Consider the following 20,462-nt stretch of genomic DNA (forward strand, 5'->3'; position numbering starts at 1 on the left):
AAGTTATTAAGAGATCGGGTAGGAGGACATCCTTAAGTTAGAGCCATTAACCCCAAATAGAGAATATTCAAATAAAGATATATATGAAGAGACGATAGGATTAAAACCTAAAGAATAGCCCCAGGTAATCCCCAAGCTATCTTCAGCTGCATACCCCACAAAACTTTTTACCAACATTGCAAAAAGCTAAGGGAAGTTAGGAGTGTCATCTCTTTTCCTGGTGAAAAATAATATTGGTAAGCAACAAGATAGCCAAAGGTCAACCTGGATGAGAAAAAGGGGAAAAGGCAGAGAGCTAAGAAAATCCAGAACTCTTGTGTTCTTTGTAATTAAGACAGTCCGTAGTGGGGCATTCCATCTCTAAAACTATTTGACTTAGCTTTGAACTTTGATGGACACAGTCATTGATTGATATGAATTTTTCTGTGTTTTGGGCAGATTCATAGGGGTCAAGTTCAAATCTGTAACTTTCAAAGACTCCGTTTTTAAATCCTGCACCTTTGAGGATGTAACTTCAGTGAACACCTACTTCAAGAACTGCACATTTATTGATACTGTTTTTGACAACACAGGTAGGTGTGCTACTTAGTACTGCCTCTACCTGAGGCCTCTTCAAAGGGCCCACTGCGATAATCATGTGATAATGCGGACAGAGGCTTATGCGGGAAGTGGATATTAAAGAATAAATGGAACAAGTTCTCTAAGTCAGGTTGGATCAAAGGTTGGCTTGTATTGTTTGTCTTTGTCAGATTTAGTGCAAATGGAGCTTGCCAAAGTTCAAAAGTTGGCAACAACAACAACAAAAAATCCTTTGAAGAATAAATTTTTAAAGCAAAGACCTAACCTGTAGTTTATTTGTTCTGATAATCCTGGGTTCAAAATCTGGTGTTTGTTTAAATGCCTCAACTCTATAGCCAACAGAGATAGACAATATGTGGCTATGCTCAGATACATATATATTTTTGGCCAAATCCATATAATGGGGTATTTTAAACTCCCCAGGGCCGGGGGCGGGGGAAAGGAAGGCAAACAAGCATTGATTGAACACCTATATACTGTTTTCTACTCTAGGTCATTATACATTCATTATCTCATTTAGTTTTCACAGTAGCTGAGGCTTAGGAAAATTAAGTAATTTGTCCACAATTATAGAACTAGTAATAACAGATGTTTGAACTCAGATTTATTTGATTTCAAAGCCTGTGCCTCCCACTTTCCCACTCCCAAACATTGGTCTGCGTGTCCTGTAAAATGAATCCAGCATAACAGCCTGGCATTGGCAGGAGCATCAGCATTTGCCCTGTTGCCAGACCTGCCTTCTTAGTGCTCAGACAAGAGTCAGCTCTGCCTAGCCCCAAAGAAGAATGGGGTCAGGTGTCTTTCTGTTTTTTGTTTTTTGAGCAATGCTATCTACCTGTCTTCCAACCCATTAAACCTCAGAAGACCAACATTTTGTCAGATCTTGATCAGCAAGGAAGATAGTTTCAATTCTCACAGCCTTTTAGCAGAAACCACCACCATCTGCAACTCTTCTTGGATGGTTTCAAATTCAAGAAAAGATTAGCAATGAATGCTGGTGACCTGCAGATGAGGCTGACTCTTGTTCCTCAGTAGATTCATGCACATAGACTTTAAATTATAAATTCAGCCTCAGGAAAGACTTGTTCCTTCTCTGTGCCCTGGAGTCTCGTAAAATGGCAACGATAAGGCTGACTCTTGCACTTTTTTTCCCTTAGAGACAGGGTCTTGCTCTGTCATCCAGGCTGGAGTACAGTGGCGCAATCACAGCTCACTGCGGCCTCAAATAAAAAATTATTATTATTATTTTTGTAGAGATGGTATCTCACTATGTTGTCCAAGCTAGTCTTGAACTCCTGGCTCAAGCAATCCTCCTGCCTCCTCCTCCCAAAGCACTGGGATTACAGGCGTGAGGCACCACACCCAGCCCATGCACATTTTGAAACAAATTGTTTTTATAATTGTAGTATGGACGCTATTAGTACTATAATGATAGTCTTTATGTAACATGATAATTAGGACAAAGTAATATTGTAAAGGAGTAAGCAAGTAATATAATTAGCAATGGCCAACCATGGGAAATCAGAAGATAACTGGACCCCTTAGTTTAATTTATTCCTTTATTCAGCAAAGGTATCTCATCATTCACCTACTTTATGAGATGAAGACCCAGACTAGATCCTATGTTTTGGTCAGAAGACCCAAAAAGTCAAGCCAGCACAGGCCTGAAAGCCCTCAAGGAATTTATAATACTGTGATTCCTCTCCAAATTCCCCATAGGCTTTCTTATACTGGTGCATGCCTGGTAAGAGCTTGATGAATTGTCTTCGTTGTTGTTTCTACAGATTTTGAGCCATATAAATTCATTGACAGTGAATTTAAAAACTGCTCATTTTTTCACAACAAGACGGGATGTCAGATTACCTTTGATGATGACTATAGTGCCTACTGGATTTATTTTGTCAACTTTCTGGGGACATTGGCAGTATTGCCAGGGAACATTGTGTCTGCTCTGCTGATGGACAGAATTGGGCGCTTAACAATGCTAGGTATGTACTCAGTTTCATGTCAAATAAAAGAGCTGCCGCTGCAATCCAGAGTGTTTCCCCCTGTACTCCCATCTATTAGGGATTTGCATCCAGTGAGGAGAAATCCCTTAGACCTTACACTGGGACTAAATTACAGTGAAAATTATGTCTAATTACATTTCATTTGAGTGGTTTCCATGAGTTAACAGACTGAAAAACTATGTGTAAAATGCATATTTTCCCACTTAAGTAGCTGAGTAAAAGATGATATGCATTTCATACTTTCTGTGTTCAGAGGCAATTAGAGCCTTTCATTCAGGTGAACGCACCAGTTCTTGAGCTTTATGGAGCCCATCCTGCAGCTTCCACTTAGAATTCAGTTTTCTTGAGCAATCCCAAGGACCCAAGGGTTCTTGCTTTACTAAGATGATGGGAAACATTCCAGCCTTTTGTCTGCATTGTTGGCAGGTGGCTCTATGGTGCTTTCGGGGATCAGCTGTTTCTTCCTTTGGTTCGGCACCAGTGAATCCATGATGATAGGCATGCTGTGTCTGTACAATGGATTGACCATCTCGGCCTGGAACTCTCTTGACGTGGTCACTGTGGAACTGTACCCCACAGACCGGAGGTATGTTGAAATGGGCCTCTAGTAAGATGCACTCTAAGCCCTGTGAGACCACTGAAAAATTATTTTAAAACAACCCAAACTGGCTGGGCACAGTGGCTTATGCCTGTAATCCCACTACTTTGGGAGGCCAAGGTGGGTGGATCACCTGTGGTCAGGAGTTCGAGACCAGCCTGGCCAACATGGTGAAACCTCGTCTCTACTAAAAATACAAAAATTAGCCGGAAGTGGTGCCAGGTGCCTGTAATCCCAGTTACTCAGGAGGCTGAGGCAGGAGAATCACTTGAACCCAGGAGGCAGAGGTTGTGGTGAGCCAAGATCGCACCGCTGCACTCCAGCCTGGGCAACAGAGTGAGACTCCATCTCAACAACAACTACAAAAAAGCCAAACTGTCACTTCCCCAGGAAAGTAAAAATCCAAAAATATCTGGCTTCACAAAGTTGTAGGTTCCACTCATATCTTTTAAAAAGAAAATATAGGGGAACATATTTGCTAGCAGGAATTAATAGGGCAATAAAGAGCCAGTGAAGGAATTTAAATGTGTCCTTAACTTAGTTTGTAGGCTAACAATATGAGGAAGCTGTAATGAAGCAGTGAGGATTAGAATTTAATAGCCTATCTTGGCCCACATTTTAAGTGGCTAACCAGTCCTTAGAGGGTCGTTTCCTTAGGTTTGCAGATGTGTCTGCATGAGCTCTGCATTAAGCAACCACAAAGAGGTCTCTAGAACATATCTCTTGACCTTCCTGGTTTGTTGGAGGAAAGCCAAACACATTTCTAGTTATAAAAAACAATTGTGCTGGGCGTAGTGGCACATGCCTGTAATCCCAGCACTTTGGGAGGCCGAGGCGGGCAGATCACCTGAGGTTAGGAGTTCAAGACCAGCCTGGCCAACATGGTGAAACCCTGTCTCTACTAAAAATACAAAAAAAACTTAGCCAGGCACGGCGGCGGGTGCCTGTAATCCCAGCTACTTGGGAGGCTAAGGCACGAGAATGGCTTGAACCTGGGAGGCGGAGGTTGCAGTTAGCCAAGATCGTGCCATTGCACTCCAGCCTGGACAACAAGAGCGAGACTCCATCTCAAAAAATAAATAAATAAATAAAATAATGCTCCCAATATGGAAACACAGAGACTCATATCAGAGAAAGGGCTAGGGCTTTTGGGTATAGCTTCTGCAGCTTGAATAGCTAAATTAAAATAAAAGAAGCTCTGCTTTACCGTTTGACATGAGCTAAGACAAATGGCCTTTGCCTTCATATACCACTCCTGTGCTATGTTGCCATAGAAGTCCTCTGTGCTAGAGTCAGTATTATCTGGACTTTGAAATGTAGGAGAGGTTTTTCCTAGAACTATGCCAAAACATTTGGGATATCAATTTGCAAATGATCTTGAGTGCTTCCTCTGGGCTCATTCCCTTTCTTTATTGACCCCAAAGAGGCGCATTCTCTGTGTGTCCTGTCCTGACTCTAACTTATATTTCTTCTTCAACAGTATCTATTACTGAGCTTGCAGAACCCTATAGGCACCCCTCCATCCATCTCCCTACAGAACGTCTAACACTCAACCCTGGATGTCTGCTTATCAAATATTCTAGTTCAGACCCTCAGTGACCCACTTATTAAGTATTTAGGCTCTGAAAGGAACCATACAGTCTTTGTATGGCATCTCCTTCATTCATTCAACAAATGTTAATTCTCTGCCTTTGTGAACGAGGTCCTGAGGTGGATGCCAGGGCTGATGCTGCCAAAAGCAAGATTAAGACTCTGCAGCTTCATTGAGCTTTCTTTCATCAACCTCTCATTCTGCAAACAGAGCTTAGATGTGGATTACACTACACGTTTAAAATGAACTCCTCAATTGCTTGAGCCCAGGAGGTGGAGGCTGCAGTGAGCCATGATTGTGCCACTGCACTCCAGCCTGAGCAGCAGAGAGAACATGTCTCAAAAAATAAATAATAAAATAAAATAACCCCCTCAATGTTAAAGCAAGGCTAGGTCATAGCCTCCTTCCTTTTTCTTGTATACTGTAAGAGTGTGATACTGTTTTAGGAGAATCAGCTGCTTATTCCTCTGCCATAAGGAATAGAAGGATGAGTATTCACCTAGGACAAAAATCTGGCTTAAAAAAAAAACCCTCATAAATTGAAATTGGTCAGGTCCTTCCTGTGAGAAGCACAGACCTACCGTGTTTCTGTTGTCAGAAAGGTTAAATATCAATTGAAATAAAAACAAATGTTGCTTTTTTGTGTTAATTCAGGTCCTCCATGAAACAGATGTCAGGATGGGATTAAACATGCAAAAATGTTATTAGAGGAAATGACTGTGCGAGAGAAGATGGAGAGGGAGTGAAGTGTGGGAGAGCTGCATGCAGCTCTAAGCCTGAGTGAAGGAGGGAGGAAGGAGCATTTGGGTGGAATCTCCCAGACTATCCAGTAATCTAAGGAAGGTTTGGGCAAGGCTGTTGGAGACCCAGGGGACATGACAACATCAGCCTCAGAGGAGTCCTGTGTGACCCAGGAAGCAGCCTGCAGTAATAGTCCTGTCATTTCCAGTCATTGTCTGGGAGCAGCATGTGGGAAAACACCTCTGTGCACACCAGCACAGTAACACGAAGGTCTGCCAGGTGCATTCTCACCGCAGTCACGCTGTTGCTGGTAGACGCTCTCCAGCACTTAAGTAGATGTCATCAGATAATCACAGGAAGTCGTTTCCTTTGGTGATCTAGAAGATGATTTGTGCTCCAGAGCAGCGTGACCACGGCCATGGTAAATTCGTTAGTATGAGCTAATTAACGGGTATCTGAAAATGTTTCAGGCTAAAACCTCTTCCACCTTTTCCATGTTTCTCTGGGTTGCATTAGGAGGTCTCCACTGATCTCTAACTCAGCTATTAGAGGAAAATCCCAACCAGTTGCGATACTCTATAGCCTCATCTCCCCGTGGAAGCAGGATAGAATACAAGAATACACGAATAGAACACAAAAATTCTGGCTAGAGGCTGTGCTTTACTTCATTCTCTTGTGTTGCGCTAACAAAGTACCTGAGACTAAGTAATTTATAAAGAAGAGAAATTCATTTTCTCACAGTTCTGGAGGCTGGCAAGTTCAAGATCAAGTCAGGTTTGGTGTCTTGGGTGAGAGCTACTCTCTGCTTCCAGATGTTGCTGAGTCCTTCAGAGGGGACAAACACTGTCCTAACATGGTGGAAGGCAGAAGGGCATGAAGGGCCAAACACTGTGTGAAGCCTCTTTTATAAGGGCCTTAATCCCATTCACCAGGGAGAAGCCCTCATGACCTAATCACCTCCTAAAGGCCCCCCTCTCTTAATACTGTTGCACTGGGGAATTAAGTTTCAACTTGAATTTTGGAGGTGTGCAAACATTCAAACCATAGCAGACTGGAATTTTCATCATAGAACATTAGCACTGCCAACTTCTTGCCCAGTTTCTAGAATCTGTCCTTAACGATCAGAATGGAACAATGAGTCCAGGCTCCTCTTGAGCCATTGAACGGCCAACTCCTGCCAAAATCCCAGTCAAAATTTTCTTTGGGCAACATAATTTAATGTATATTCTAAGTGCTATGAGAGTTATAACACTTGCAAGCCACATTTATCAACCACATTACAGACTTATACCTCTAATATTATACCTTTGATTTTAATAGGGATTTGTATTGGTTTGTTCTTGCATTCCTATATAGAAATACCTGAGACTGGGTAATTTATAAGAAAAGAGGTTTAATTGGCTTATGGTTCTGCAGACTATACGGGAAGCATAGGAAGCATAGTGGCATCTGCTTCTCGGGAGGCCTCAGGAAGCTTCCAATCATGGCAGAAGGTAAAGGGGGAGCAGGCACATCACATGTAAAGAGCAGGAGCAAGAGAGCTCGAGGGGAGGTGCCACCCACTATCAAACAACCATATCTCACAGGAACTCACTCACCATTGCGAGGACAGTACCAAGGGCATAGTGCTAAACCATTCATGAGAAATCTGTCCCCATAATTCAATCATCTCCCACCAGGCCCCATCTTTGACATTGGGGATTGCATTCCAACATGGGATTTGGGTGGGGCACACATCCAATCTCTATTAGGATTACATTTGCATTTACTATGAAAACACTAATGAGGACATTGTTCATTATAGGACACATCTTCTTCTACTCAGAGTCTACCACGAAGACTGAACATCTCAGGGGTGGGTTCTAAGAATAATTTTGTATTCCTCCACCCACGCTTTGAGAAGCTGTTATGTGTCCTCACTTCATATGATAAAAAAAATTGTGTAATTCTTCACATTTCCTTCTCTGTTGTGCAATCAGGAAACAGAGAGCCTGTACCTCTGCTAACTCTGCACAGTCCAGATACTTGTTTCACTCTTCCTCATCTTGATTTGCCCCCTCTTATGCCCATTTTATTAATTTTGTGTCTTTTATAAGTTATCCTACCTAGATCATTTGATAAAGAGGCAGGAAATTTTGGAATTAAACCTAGATGTACTTATTGAATAGCACTTTTCTGTGCCAAAAAAAATGAAACAACCATTTTTCCCTTCTGTAAATGCCATCAACATCCTCCTTTCTTCAAAACCTCAGTATCAAAAATGAGCATAACAATTGCAGTCTTAAACAGATGCATGGTGACATTCTAGATTTTTCCCCAGATTAGAGCACACTTGCACAATGACTGGGACATGATGATTTAAGGGACACAAAAAGAGGTGGGAGGGGACTAAACATTCCAACCCTCTGGACATATGGTTGGTTTTTCTGGAGACCAGCCCAATCCAGAAGCTATCTAGGATCCCCTCAGCCAAGAGTCATCTCATTAGCCTACAAAAGACACTCTTTTGGTGGAGTAGGGGGAAGGATGGGGTCTCCCTCTGTTGCCCAGAGCTACAGTCTGTAACCAGAGCTGGAATGCAGTGGTTCAATCATAGCTCACTACAGCCTCAGACTCCTGGGCTCAAGTGATCCTCCCCCATCAGCTTCCAAAGTAGCTGGAACTACAGATGTGCCTCACCATGCCAGGCTAATTTTTTTAAATTTTTTTATTTTAAGAGATGGGGTCTCACTGTGTTGACCAGGCTGGTCTCAAACTCCTGGCCTCAAGCAATTCTTCTGCCTCGGCCTCTGAAGTAGCTGGTATTATAGGTATGACCCATTGTGCCAGGCTCCAAAAGATACTCTTATCCAAGGGTTTTAGGAGCTCTATGCTAGGAACTGGGGATGAAGACCAAATATTTATTCTTTACTTATACCATATATTTAAGGCTGGAGATTATTACTAAAGTGCAATTTATTATTCAGCAGATTTTGCTATGCAAAAGGTGAGAAACTGTACCCCTGGACAGCAAATCAAAAACAAATCTACATTCCCTAAAACCTTAGCTGCCAGTTATAAGCATGACCTCAAAACCAGAAACCATCATGGAGAAGGTTAAAAGAATTCTGTGTGTAAAACAAAATGTGAATTCTATACAGCAAAAAATACCATAGGCACATATAAATGATAAATTGAGGGCAGGAGGGGGTTGAAACAGAAATGAATTAATAACCTGAATATATAAATTAGAAATTCATAAAGAAATGTCAACAAACACTTAGCATATAAAAATGCTCAGCTTCACTAATAGTAAAAATTAATTACAAATTAAAGCAATTATGACACTTAGCTTTCTCCTATTATTCAGAGAAGCCAATATTTAAAAGATAGATAAGATCCAGTGTTCTCTGGGGCAAGTGAGGGGTTACTGCTGAGTCTGTTGTGGGAATTCTAAAAACAGGTACCACATTTGTAGAGGGGGATGATCTACAGTCTTGAGTATTTTTTCCCAATAGGAATGAACTATTGATTCCTCTGGTTGCTCTTCAGGTTTTTCCTTTGCCTGGCATGGATTCCTTTGGGTTTACTATGTCTGGGGTATTCTCAGCTTCTTGAATCTGTAGGTTTACAGCTTTTGCCAAATTTATGAGGTTTTTCAGCCATTATTTATTTTGTCAAAAGACAAAATTACAACAAATTTAGTGTAAGGATCTAGCTGACTTTTATCTGCTATTCTAGAAGCAGGAAACACCTCACTCTCTAAAATGGGATGAGTGCTGTAATGAGCTGAGCAGAGAAAGTTGGCTTCATAGGCAGAAAAGGTCTAAAGAGAGCAGATACAGAGAACAAAAAGCAGCTAGTCCTTTCAAAGTCCCTTTCTGTAAAGGACTAAAACAGAGGGGACTTCCTTATGACGCTCATTCGGGTTGGCCGGAATCACCTGTTTTTTGGAAAACTGGCTCTTTTCAAAGTTCAATTTGATTAGGTGGCACTTAGCATGAGTGACTCCATTCTGCTTAGGACTGGTCTGCTGTGGCCTAGTGCAGGAGACTAGCCCAAAACAATGGCCTCCCATAAACTTTAACTATTTGAATACTTTCTCAGCGCTGCCCTTTTTCTCTTCTGCCTGAACTCCAGCAACATAAATATTAGATCTTTTGTTATAGTTCCACAGGTCCCTGATTTAGTTTGTTTTCTCTGTTCTTCACTTTAGATAGTTTCAATTGTTCTGTCTTCCAGTTCACTGGTTCTTTCCTCTGTCTCCTTCATTCTGCTGTTGAGCCCAACCACTAAGCTTTTTATTTTGGTTATCATATTTTTCAGTTCTAAAATTTTCGTTTGGTTCTTCTTTATTTCTTCTACTTCTTTGCTAGGGCTTTCTATTTTTTCTATTTTTTCCATGATGCTTTCTAAGTTTCATGTGTTTCAAGTGTGTTCATAGTTGCTCATTGAAGCCTTATTATGGCTGCCTTAAAATATTCATCAGATAATTCTAACATCTCGGTCATACCAGTGTTGCCATCTATTGATTGTCTTTTTTCATTCTGTTTGAAATCTTCCTGTTTATTTGTATGACAAGCAGTTTCTGATTGGAAGCAGTCATTTTCATATTATGTTATGAGAATTTGGATCTTACTTAAGCCTTTTGCTTGATTTGGCTTTCTCTGACTCCTCTCTGGCAAGAGAAGGGGAGGCATTGCCTTATTATTACCAGGTGGACGTAGAAGTCCAGGTACTCCACTTAAGCTCCAGTGACACCCAAGAGTGGGCGTTCTCATTACTGCTGGGAGTCCACACTCCCTTCCTGATCATGGATACCAGGGGAGGAAGGGAAGGAGGAGCTCATTACCACCCAGCAAAGATGAAAGTCCCAGCTCCTTACTTACCCTTCTCTGATGCCATCCCAATGGTAGTGTTGACAGGTCTTGTTAGTTTCACAAGTGTGAAAGTCTAGGCTACCACCAGACCTTTGCTGATGTAGCTGGCAGTTGAGCTACAATTTTCTCCTGGTGTTTGGTCTGAGGAGAGCGGTTATTATCTAAAAGTTTTCTACCTTGCTAGACTGCCCTTTTCCTGGTCCTTGGGCTAGAGAGAGCAGGCTTTGGTTGGGGCTTTTCTTTGTCTGTGCCTATTGGCATTTCTGGGTTGGCAACTTGTTCAATTCCAAGTCTGAGATCTATGGAGCAGAAGGCAAACGCAGGGAACTCCCCATCCCCAAGCTCCCTAGCAGTTCTCCTTTTTCCTCTTTCAGTCTTGTTCTGTTTGTTTTATATATAATGTCCAGGATATTTTGTTGTACTTATCAAGAAGAATAAGAAAAGTATATCTATTCCATCTCAGTGTGAATTTTAATACTGTTTGTTTATTTACTCAACAACTATTTTTTTGAGCACCCATGATACAACCATGAGTAAATCAGTTGTGGTCTTTATCTCATAAGCACAAGTAAACTTCAGTTGTAATATAGTGGTCAGGGTTATGTGGAAAGTGCATGATGCTCAGAGCATCAGAGAGGGTTTCTTGAAAGAAGTACCATTTAATTGGGACCTGGTAGGTGATAGCCAGTCAAAAAGATGGAAAGAACATTTCAGCTAGAGCAAATGTTAGCTAACAAGCTCTGGAAGTAAAAGAGTTACTCAAAGAACAAGTCATGAAGACTCTTTCACATTGCCTTATTGTGTGGGGACAGGGAGACTTTGAGCTGTCTTACAGAGAATGACAAGATCATTCTTGGCCTTTAGAGAGCTCCCTCTAATGGCCAGAAAGAAGGCAGGGAGGCTGGTTAAGACACTTAAGATGTAGGTTGGAGGCAGGGCACGGTGGCTCACGTCTGTAATCCCAGCACTTTGGGAGGCCGAGGCAGGCGGATCACAAGGTCAGGAGATCGAGACCATCCTGGCTAACATGGTGAAACCCCGTCTCTACTAAAAATACAAAAAATTAGCCGGGCATGGTGGCTGGCGCCTGTAGTCCCAGCCACTCGGGAGGCTGAGGCAGGAGAATGGCATGAACCCAGGAGGTGGAGTTTGCAGTGAGCCGAGATCGCACCACTGCACTCCAGCCTGGGCGACAGAGCGAAACTCTGTCTCAAAAAAAAAAAAAAAAGAAAGAAAGAAAAATGTGGGTTGGAAAGGGGAAAAGTCAACACTCAACATGTTCACAGATATTTAGGGATACATTCAACAAAGCTTGGTCCTTGATTAGATGTTAGGGGGAAGAAAAGAGGTTGTCAAAGATGATTCCAGTTTCTGCGTGTGCAGTTGAGTGAATGGAGATGGCAGGTTTTGTTTATGTTTTTTTTTTTTTTTTGAAGACGGAGTCTCGCTCTGTCACCCAGGCTGGAGTGCAGTGGCGCAATCTCGGCTCACTGCAAGCTCCGCCTCCCGGGTTCACGCCATTCTCCTGCCTCAGTCTCTCCAAGTAGCTGGGACTACAGGCGCCCACCACCACGCCCAGCTAATTTTTTGTATTTTTAGTAGAGACGGGGTTTCACCGTGTTAGCCAGGATGGTCTCGATCTCCTGACCTCGTGATCCGCCCGCCTCGGCCTCCCAAAGTGCTGGGATTACAAGCGTGAGCCACCGCGCCCGGCTTATGTTTTTTAATTTTAAAAACCACCTGCAGGAGCACAATGGCATTCTGAGGCTGGGACACAGGAGGGACAGTGGGTCTGGGCTGTGGTCAAGAAGGTAATAAGTTCCATTTTGGACATGTTGAGTTTTTACGTCAACCTGGGGCTGTCCGATTGGCATTTGAATATTTTTGTTTGGATGCCAGAAAGATACCTGAGCTGGGGATAGAGAGGTCATTCACTATTTCATTAAAAAAAAAAAAGATTATGGAATGCATATCCTGTGCCAGGAACTATTCTAGTCATTGGGAGACAGCAGTGAACAAAACAGACAGAAAGCTTTGCCTTGATAGAGCTTATATTCTATAATAGTTTGGGGAAGACAGTCCAACAAACAGATAAGTACAGGAGATGTAGTATATTGGATGGTGCTAAGTGCTGTAGAGAAAAATAAAGCTACATGGAGCATGGAGAATGCTGGGGTAAGGAGAGTTACAACTGTAAATAGAATGGTCTAGGGGGATGTGACTGTAAAGCTGACATTTGGGCAAAGACCCAGGCAGACATCTGGAGAGGGTGCATTCACAGCAGAGGCAACAGCAGACGCAAAGGTCCTGAGATGGGAGTGTGAGAGACCAGTTGGAAGAGAGGCAAAGCTTGTCTGGCTGGAGCAGAATGACCAAGGTAGAGGGTAAGAAGCCATGGGGTCAGAGTGGACACTAAAAGGGCTTTGGTCTTCTTGCTGAGTAAAATGAAATCCAATGTGGAGTTTGGGGGCAGATGAGTGACATGAACTGACTTATGAAGGCCACAGCAAGAAATGTGGCAAGAGGTAATGGTGCCAATGGAGGTGGTGAGAAAGTGGTTAGATTCTGAAAATATGTCTAAGAGAGAGACCTGGAATAGTTCAAGTCAAAGGAAACAGCAAACAAAAGCCTCCATAGAAATAACATGTCTGAGAGGCAAGAGTTGGAGTCTGGGGGTAAATCCATCAATGTAAGAAAATCCAGAGGTAACACAGATCTGGACTAAGAAATAACAGACACCAGAGTTAGGATACCAGGCCAGGAGACAAGAGTTCAGTGAGCTAGAAACTCAGGCTGGCAGAGTGGAATACGAAAAAACTAGCCTGGAAGCAAGTGGTCAAAGTATTAAGGAGATGTCTTGATCTTCAAAAATGGTGTGTGACATTGAGAGAAGGCTTTGCAAGTTAGACTTCCCTATAACCTCTGTGCTTAGGTCAGTAGGGCAGTAATAGTTTGCAGCTGGTTCTCAATAACATTCATTGGACTGACTTGCCCAGGGCTAGAACTCGCCTCGGGTAGAGGCAAGATGTCAGAACTGTCTGCAGTGGAAGTTGAAGGCACCTCTCTGCTCATGCACTCACCTTGGCCAATCACCTCTATCTTCCCAACTCTGTAGTAATAGCTTGAGATTCTTGCCAAGGCCAACTTCCCAGTGCTGTGGTACGTCTGCCACAATGATTGAGATGCAGTGGTCGATGTAGTACCCTTCTCCCCAAGGCTCTTAATTCTTAGGCGTGGACTTGAAGAAGCGAGGAATACTTGTACTTCTGCAGGGATGAGTGAGGTGAAGTGGGAAGACGGAAAAGCAAATGTTGCATTCAGGAATTTGTCCTTGATTGTGAGGCTGGAAAGACAAGATTGCTTTGAGAAGCATTATGAGGAAAGAAATGAAGAGCAGGGCAAAGTGATAGACCTTTGAAGTTTGAGCCATTATTGAATATACAAGTCATTGTATAGTCTTTTGACAGTTTCTACATCAGCCCGTCACCTGTGTCAAAGATAAGCAGAGAGCCTATTATATGTAATGTAGATCATAGACAATTGATGTGGTGTGAGATTCTTCTAATAGACATGAAATATGAATGTGACATGAGCCAGACATAGAACAGATTTTCCAGCTTGCCGTAAATCTGAAAGGAGCCCCAACCATCTAACATATTGGTGTGGGGGAGCTTCCTTTTCCCTCATTTCTCCATCCCCAGTCCCTGCCACCAGCAAAATTACTTTTAACCCTCTTTGCGGTAGAACTGAGAACACCAACAGAAGATGCATTTCATTTTTTGGGTTTAGTCTGTGCTGGTCAGCTTCCCTCAATACCCTAACTGGGAAAAATAAGTCAATTTTCCCTCATCTCTTGAAATCTTCAAAAGAAAAGTATATGTAATGACAGGTTGAAATGGATTTTTTCCATCCATCATGGTCCCTATTTTTCTCTCCCTCCTTTGTGAAAGTTGTAAACCTCTCAAAAGTCATAAATGCAGCTCTTGCGGTGTAGGCCTTGTTCCAGCTCATTCCAGTTCTAGGTTTTGGCCTTTATGTTTTTCTGCGTCCAGGTGTTGACTTTCTGCTGCCACAATGTGGCTGTGGCCAAGTCCCCTGCTCACATTTCCTGTGTGCTTATGGCTCAGGGGCCATTTTTTTTTTTTTTTTTTTTTGAGACAGGGTCTCACTCTGTCACCCAGGCTGGAGTGCAGTGACACAAACTCCACTCACTGCAACCTCTGCTTCCCAGATTCAAGCAATTCTCGTGCCTCAGCCTCCTGAGTAACTGGGATTACAGGTGCCTGCCACCACACCCAGCTAATTTTTGTATTTTTAGTACAGACGGAGTTTCACCATGTTGGCTGGGCTGGTCTCAAACTCCTGACCTCAAGTGATCTGCCTGCCTCGGCCTCCCAAAGTGCTGGGATTACAGACATGAGCCAGCATGCCCAGCTATTAGGGGCCATCTTTACCCCTCCTCCGTGGCGCTCGGGGCCAGGAGCACACACCTTGTAAGATGCAGCCCATGAGGCCGGGCGCGGTGGCTCACGCTTGTAATCCCAGCACTTTGGGAGGCCGAGGCGGGCGGATCACAAGGTCAGGAGATCGAGACCACGGTGAAATCCCGTCTCTACTGAAAATACAAAAAATTAGCCGGGCGTGGTGGCAGGTGCCTGTAGTTCCAGCTACTCGGAGAGGCTGAGGCAGGAGAATGGCGTGAACCCGGGAGGCGGAGCTTGCAGTGAGCCGAGATCGCGCCACTGCACTCCAGCCAGGGTGACAGAGCGAGACTCTGTCTCAAAAAAAAAAAAAAAGATTCAGCCCATGCTCTCAGGGCCGTCCTGCAACTCTGCAACTCTGCACAGACTCCCAGAGCCAGGCAAGCCTGTCTCATGGTGTCCTTTGGCTGCATGTTCCTGCCTTTCTCTGCCTACCTTCTTCCCTTTTCTTTCCCCTTTATCCCCCCTTATGCACGCACAGTTTCAGACATGACCTCAGAAAGGATTTGAGGATCTGATTGTTCACATCTGCCAATCCCTGAGAGTCCTGGGCAGCTGCTGCCGTCACCCAGTGCAGTGGGATTGGTCTCTTCCTTGATGAGCTAAAATCAAAACATTTTCCCAGAATTAAGCAACCCAAGCCCTTCCCTTAGGACTGTCCTTGTTTTGACAGAGTTCTCTTGTTTCCTCCCCATTCTTCAGTCCCGAAGGTCTATCATCTTGGATCTCTTACTGACCAGCTGTGTGACCTCAGGAACACCACTCAGCCTAACTGGGCCTGGATTGTTTGAGATTTAAATGAGGAGAGTGAAATAAATAGTATCTCGGGGTCTTTCTAGCTCTAGAATTCTCTTCACTGTCATCATCTGGTATTCTATAATGGCAATTTCATTCATTCTTTCTTGAATACATTCTACATCTAATATAAAGATAAATATCTCACTTATTTGTGAAGATTTTGGTACAGAGGAATCATTCAGATATCGCAACTAAGCAACCTAAGTAATCCACTCCATCCCTGGCCCTTTGCTCTGCTTGATTTTTCTTTATACGCCTTATCATTTTATTATGTATGTTTATGCTTTGGCTATCCAGCAAACGTCAGATTCTTTTTGTCTCTGGTAGTTAGAAGTAGAGGGTGAGTGGGTGGGGAATATATGCTTCCTGCTCCCACAACCTTGCCACCAGGCAATATATTACAATGGAAGCAAATCCTGTCAAATGTACCGGCACAAAAACAGTCATAAAGTCTGTTTTTGAGCTCCAAGGAAGTCCATCTCACTGTCCTTGGGCACTGAGCAAGTCCTTGCATGAAAGGGCCATGTGCTTGATATGCTGACAGCAGGGCCACCAGACTTGTGGGCCAGCCAAACAAGGGAATGCCCCTTTAATTGTGGGGTGCAGGATAAGGGGCCTCTAGAATCTGGAGTCTAGACCAGGAGTACCATTTCACCAGCTTGAGGCTGCAGGGCTTGGAGGACGCTTGTATGTTCATTAGGCTAAGGGCAGAACATTCTTTCCAATCATTGCTTATACAGAACAGCACTCACATCACCAGTGAAAAAATCGTCTCCATGGTCATTAACAAACCTTCTCATGCAGATTTCTAAAATGGTCTTTAAAGCACTAAGTAACCATCTGTGGCCTGTCGATTCTTGATTCATGTGCTTTAAATTATATGGGTATGTATTAGAGACAATTTATCTATCATATTGTTTTTACTGAAGTACTTAAAGGAAATTATCACCCAGGCCTTATGATGAGAGGATGTTAGGTTGCATGTTTACTTGTTTAGCTCACTAGAATGTTAGCTCCTTGAGGGCAGGACATCGTCTTCCTTATTTACTGCCATAACTCTAGGTGAATGAATGAATGAATGAATGAATGAATGAATGAATGAAATATGCATTTGAGAATTAATTTGGCTATGGATGATAGTTTTCCTCCCCGTATGGGGTCCAGCCTCCCGATTCTCCAGAGTGAGCATTTGGGCCAGTGTAAGGGAGGGAGCACTGGCCTTCAGTCCTCTCTCTGGTGTCCTTTGGGTCCCTTTCCACTTCTTCCATCACAGCCTGAGACCTCCTGATCCTTCAGCTGTCAGCTCCCCGTTCCTCATAAAACATTGCCTATTAGAGATCCACCTCCCCCTCTCCCTCTACTTCATCAACAGAGTGAAGGAAAGCACTGATCTAGGAGTCACTGAATTCAGGTGCAGTCACTGCCAGAAAAATAGCTGGATAATTTGGAAAAGGCCTTTCACCCTTCTGAGCCTTGGTTTCCTCATCTGTGCAGTGAGGGGTGGGTCGGGCATGATGCTGGAAATTTTAAATCATCTCAACTTACTTAATTGTCGTCCCAATCCTGTAAGAGTAGGTATTCTTACCCCATGTTCAGGTGAGGAAAATGCAGCACAGAGAGGGGAAGTAACTTGTCCTGGATCACTTAGCCTCAAACCCAGATGTCTGACTCAGTGGTGCTGCTCCCAGCACAGACGTATCTACCTCTCCTCCCAGTAGGTGTGGGAATCTATTTTTAAGCAGCTCACTTGGCTGTTGGGATGCACAGCCATGTTCATGACCTTGACCACAGATGAACTCCAAGGGGTGCTCAGTCATTCTATCATTATTTACCCTGGCCCAGGCCCTCACTCCCTAGCTAGGTTAATCAGATAAACAAGACATAAAGGCTCCCATTATTACCTTCCCAGAATATTTGATTTCAACAGGAATAAGCAGTCAAAAGCCCCTTATGGTGGTGGAGATGGGAGGGAGATAAAGGGCTACTTGGGATCCAGGGATTCCTCTCAGCTCACAACTTGTAGGTGAGTCCTTCTCCACTTGGGTGTAAGGAAGGCCCTGCTCGAAGGGGTGCAGGGTACCATCTTGCCCTCATTAAGGAAAATAGCCAGGCACACACACACACGCACATACACACACACACACACACACACACACACACACACACACAATACATACTAGGGTAAGACAGATTTTTATCTTTCTTTGAAGATTAGAAAACAATTGAATTCAGTCTTTTCTGACTTAATATGAAATTCATTTTTTCTCTCTGAAAAAAACAATATGATAGTCTGGCATCAAAAAAACAAATATGACCCAACTAATTTCCATTAAAATGTCTATTACAAAAATCTACTTCCAACATATTTGGAAGATCTCAGGAAATTTGTTAGCTCAGCCTTTCATTTAATAAGTATCATAGGCATCTGTTCCAGTCCTGAGGAGAGGTGGTGCTGAGTGACTACAAAGGCTACCTGGCTTCACTCCCTCAAAGGTGACCTGGACCTAAACAAGGCTAATTCTGGAGAAGGAGATGTGCAAGATTGGTATAAACCAGCCCTTGGAGGGGAGCGGAAAGTGTAGCGTGGAGGGAATCAAGTTGAGGCAACTGAGTCAGAGTTGGAAGAGAAGGAAACAATTCAGGTTAGGTGAGAAGCTGCCTCTGGTGAAATGAATTAAGCTCTGTTCTGTGAGAAGCAGAATAAGCAAGGGAGTTTAATAAAAGCCTAAGCAGGAAGGGAGAAGAAAAAAACAGATGGGAAGCCTTTGGGTTGGATCCCTCTGTCTCTCCTCTCCAGTGTGCAAGGCATACTTTGCTGGCCTCGGTATCCCCTGCATCACATCATAAACACTTTCCCTTGGATGTTTTATGTTGCTTGATATTCCTTAATGAACACACACAAACGAAGCAGATCATTTATGTGAAGGTGTTAATTGCAGTATCATTTGTTACCCCAAATTTGGAAAGCTCCCATTAGCCAATGGCATGGTTTCAAGAATAATGGTTCCATGCTAAATAAATCATTTCATTTTAAACAAAACATCAACACGAGAAAACAGTAATATGAATTTTAAAAAGCAGAAAGCAAAATTGTCTAAATCCTGTGATTTCCTGTGATTTGTATGATTGGAAGTACACTAAAGGGAATTCAGAAATGAAAACCATTTGTCAGAAAGGTGGAGTGGATGTTTTACTTTTATAATTTCCTTTGTGTATGAAACCCACATCAATTCAAAGAATGCAGACATCCCTGGGAAGACAGCAGGATTCTCAACCCTGTATACACCTTCATGTCACATGGAGCTTCTAAAAATTACTAATACTTGGGCCCCAATAGAGCAATAAATTCAGAATCTCTTGTGCACGTGGCCCTAGGTATCAGTATTGAACACATCACTATGGTTTGAAAGCTCCCCCAGGTGATTCTGATGCACCCAAGCTTAAGCACCATTAGGTGAGGGCATGGTTATACGTGTCCATGCACTTTGGTTCAATCAGATTGCTATCCTAATCCTAGGTTGAAATCACCTGCTTGGGAGTAGGAAATTTATTTAGGGGCTGGAGGGAGGTAAGCCATTTAGCCCTCAAGAAGCCTTTAGGGGTGTGTCTAAGGTAAACCTGAGTGGGTACCATGAGTGAAGTTAGGGAGATGTGAGAGTACGGGGAGAGGCAGAGAACACCCCTATCCACATGCCATCCTTCTCCTGGCAAACTCCTACTATTCCTTTCAGCACAATCTTAGTCTTGTCCAGCCCCACCGAGAAGCTTTCCTTCAACTGCCACTACCCTCCGCTCAATGTCACTTTCTATCCTCCTGGCTGCATAATACTTTGTGGGTATCTTCACCATTGCACTTAGCATGTATGTTACCATGATCTCGTCTCACCCATCTTAGTGCAAATGGAGGTTTCATCTTATAATTTTAGGGTCTCTGGAGCTTAGTGCAGTGTTTGACACTTAGCAGATATTTAATGAATGATTATATGAATATGAAAAAATGCATAGAATATGTAAATTAGGAGTGTATTAAGGACAAATCTGCATATTAGACAAATATTTAAGGGTTTCGTCTACTTTTGGCATTGTAGTGTGACAGCTTAGATGGATTCAGTGTTACAAAAGTTCTTTTAGGCTAACCTGATGACCTAGCCATCATTTTTAATATTTTTTCTCTAAGATAAATGAAATTAATTGTGTATTTCAAATAACGAACTTCCAGATGAATCTTTAGATCCCAATGTCCTCCTGATTTAAGGACTGCCTGTACTTTTCAAAATGCCCCATGCTGAGTCTTGAGTATCCCTCTTGTAACTTCTACCAATTATTTAACCGAGTTGTCCAGAAAAAGCTTATTTCCAAAAATTTATTCTAGACTAAAAGAACCACCCCCCCACACACACTTTTACCCTTTAACAGGTAAATTCTGTGAGTTAAGTCTGGATCTACACCATTTCAGGCCTTTTTAAAATGTGGCACTCAGGCCAGGTGCTGTGTGGCTCATGCCTGTAACCCCAACACTTTGGGAGGCCGAGGTGGGAAAATCACTTGAGCCCAGGGGTTCAAAACCAGCCTGGGAAACAAAGTGGGTACCCCATCTCTACAAAAAAATTAAGAAGTTAGTTGAGCTTGCTGGCACACATTTGTGGTCCGAGCTACTCGGGAGGCTCAGGAGGGAGGATCACTTGGGCCTGGAAGGTCGAAGCTGCAGTGAGCTATGATTGCACCACTGCACTCCAGCCTGGGCAACAGAGCAAGGCCCTGTCTCAAAAATGTAGCACTTAATTGTTCTTTTCTAATAATCTCATC

At 43.1% G+C, this 20,462-nt stretch overlaps 1 protein-coding gene across 2 annotated transcripts in view; it reads left to right on the forward strand.

Moving 5' to 3' along the window:
• The window catches only part of SV2C (synaptic vesicle glycoprotein 2C), a 565,988-nt gene that overhangs the window by 529,106 nt on the left and 16,420 nt on the right, over nt 1-20,462 (forward strand). For both annotated transcript variants that reach the window (XM_058434087.1, XM_032145005.2), the window contains exons 10-12: nt 439-572; nt 2,364-2,567; nt 3,015-3,174. In XM_058434087.1, coding sequence (XP_058290070.1) covers nt 439-572; nt 2,364-2,567; nt 3,015-3,174 — 498 coding nt within the window. The remainder of the gene's footprint in view (nt 1-438; nt 573-2,363; nt 2,568-3,014; nt 3,175-20,462) is intronic.

The sequence above is a fragment of the Hylobates moloch genome, unplaced genomic scaffold (genome assembly GCF_009828535.3).
Source record: "Hylobates moloch isolate HMO894 unplaced genomic scaffold, HMol_V3 SCAFFOLD_23, whole genome shotgun sequence".
Classification (NCBI taxonomy): Eukaryota; Metazoa; Chordata; class Mammalia; order Primates; family Hylobatidae; genus Hylobates; species Hylobates moloch.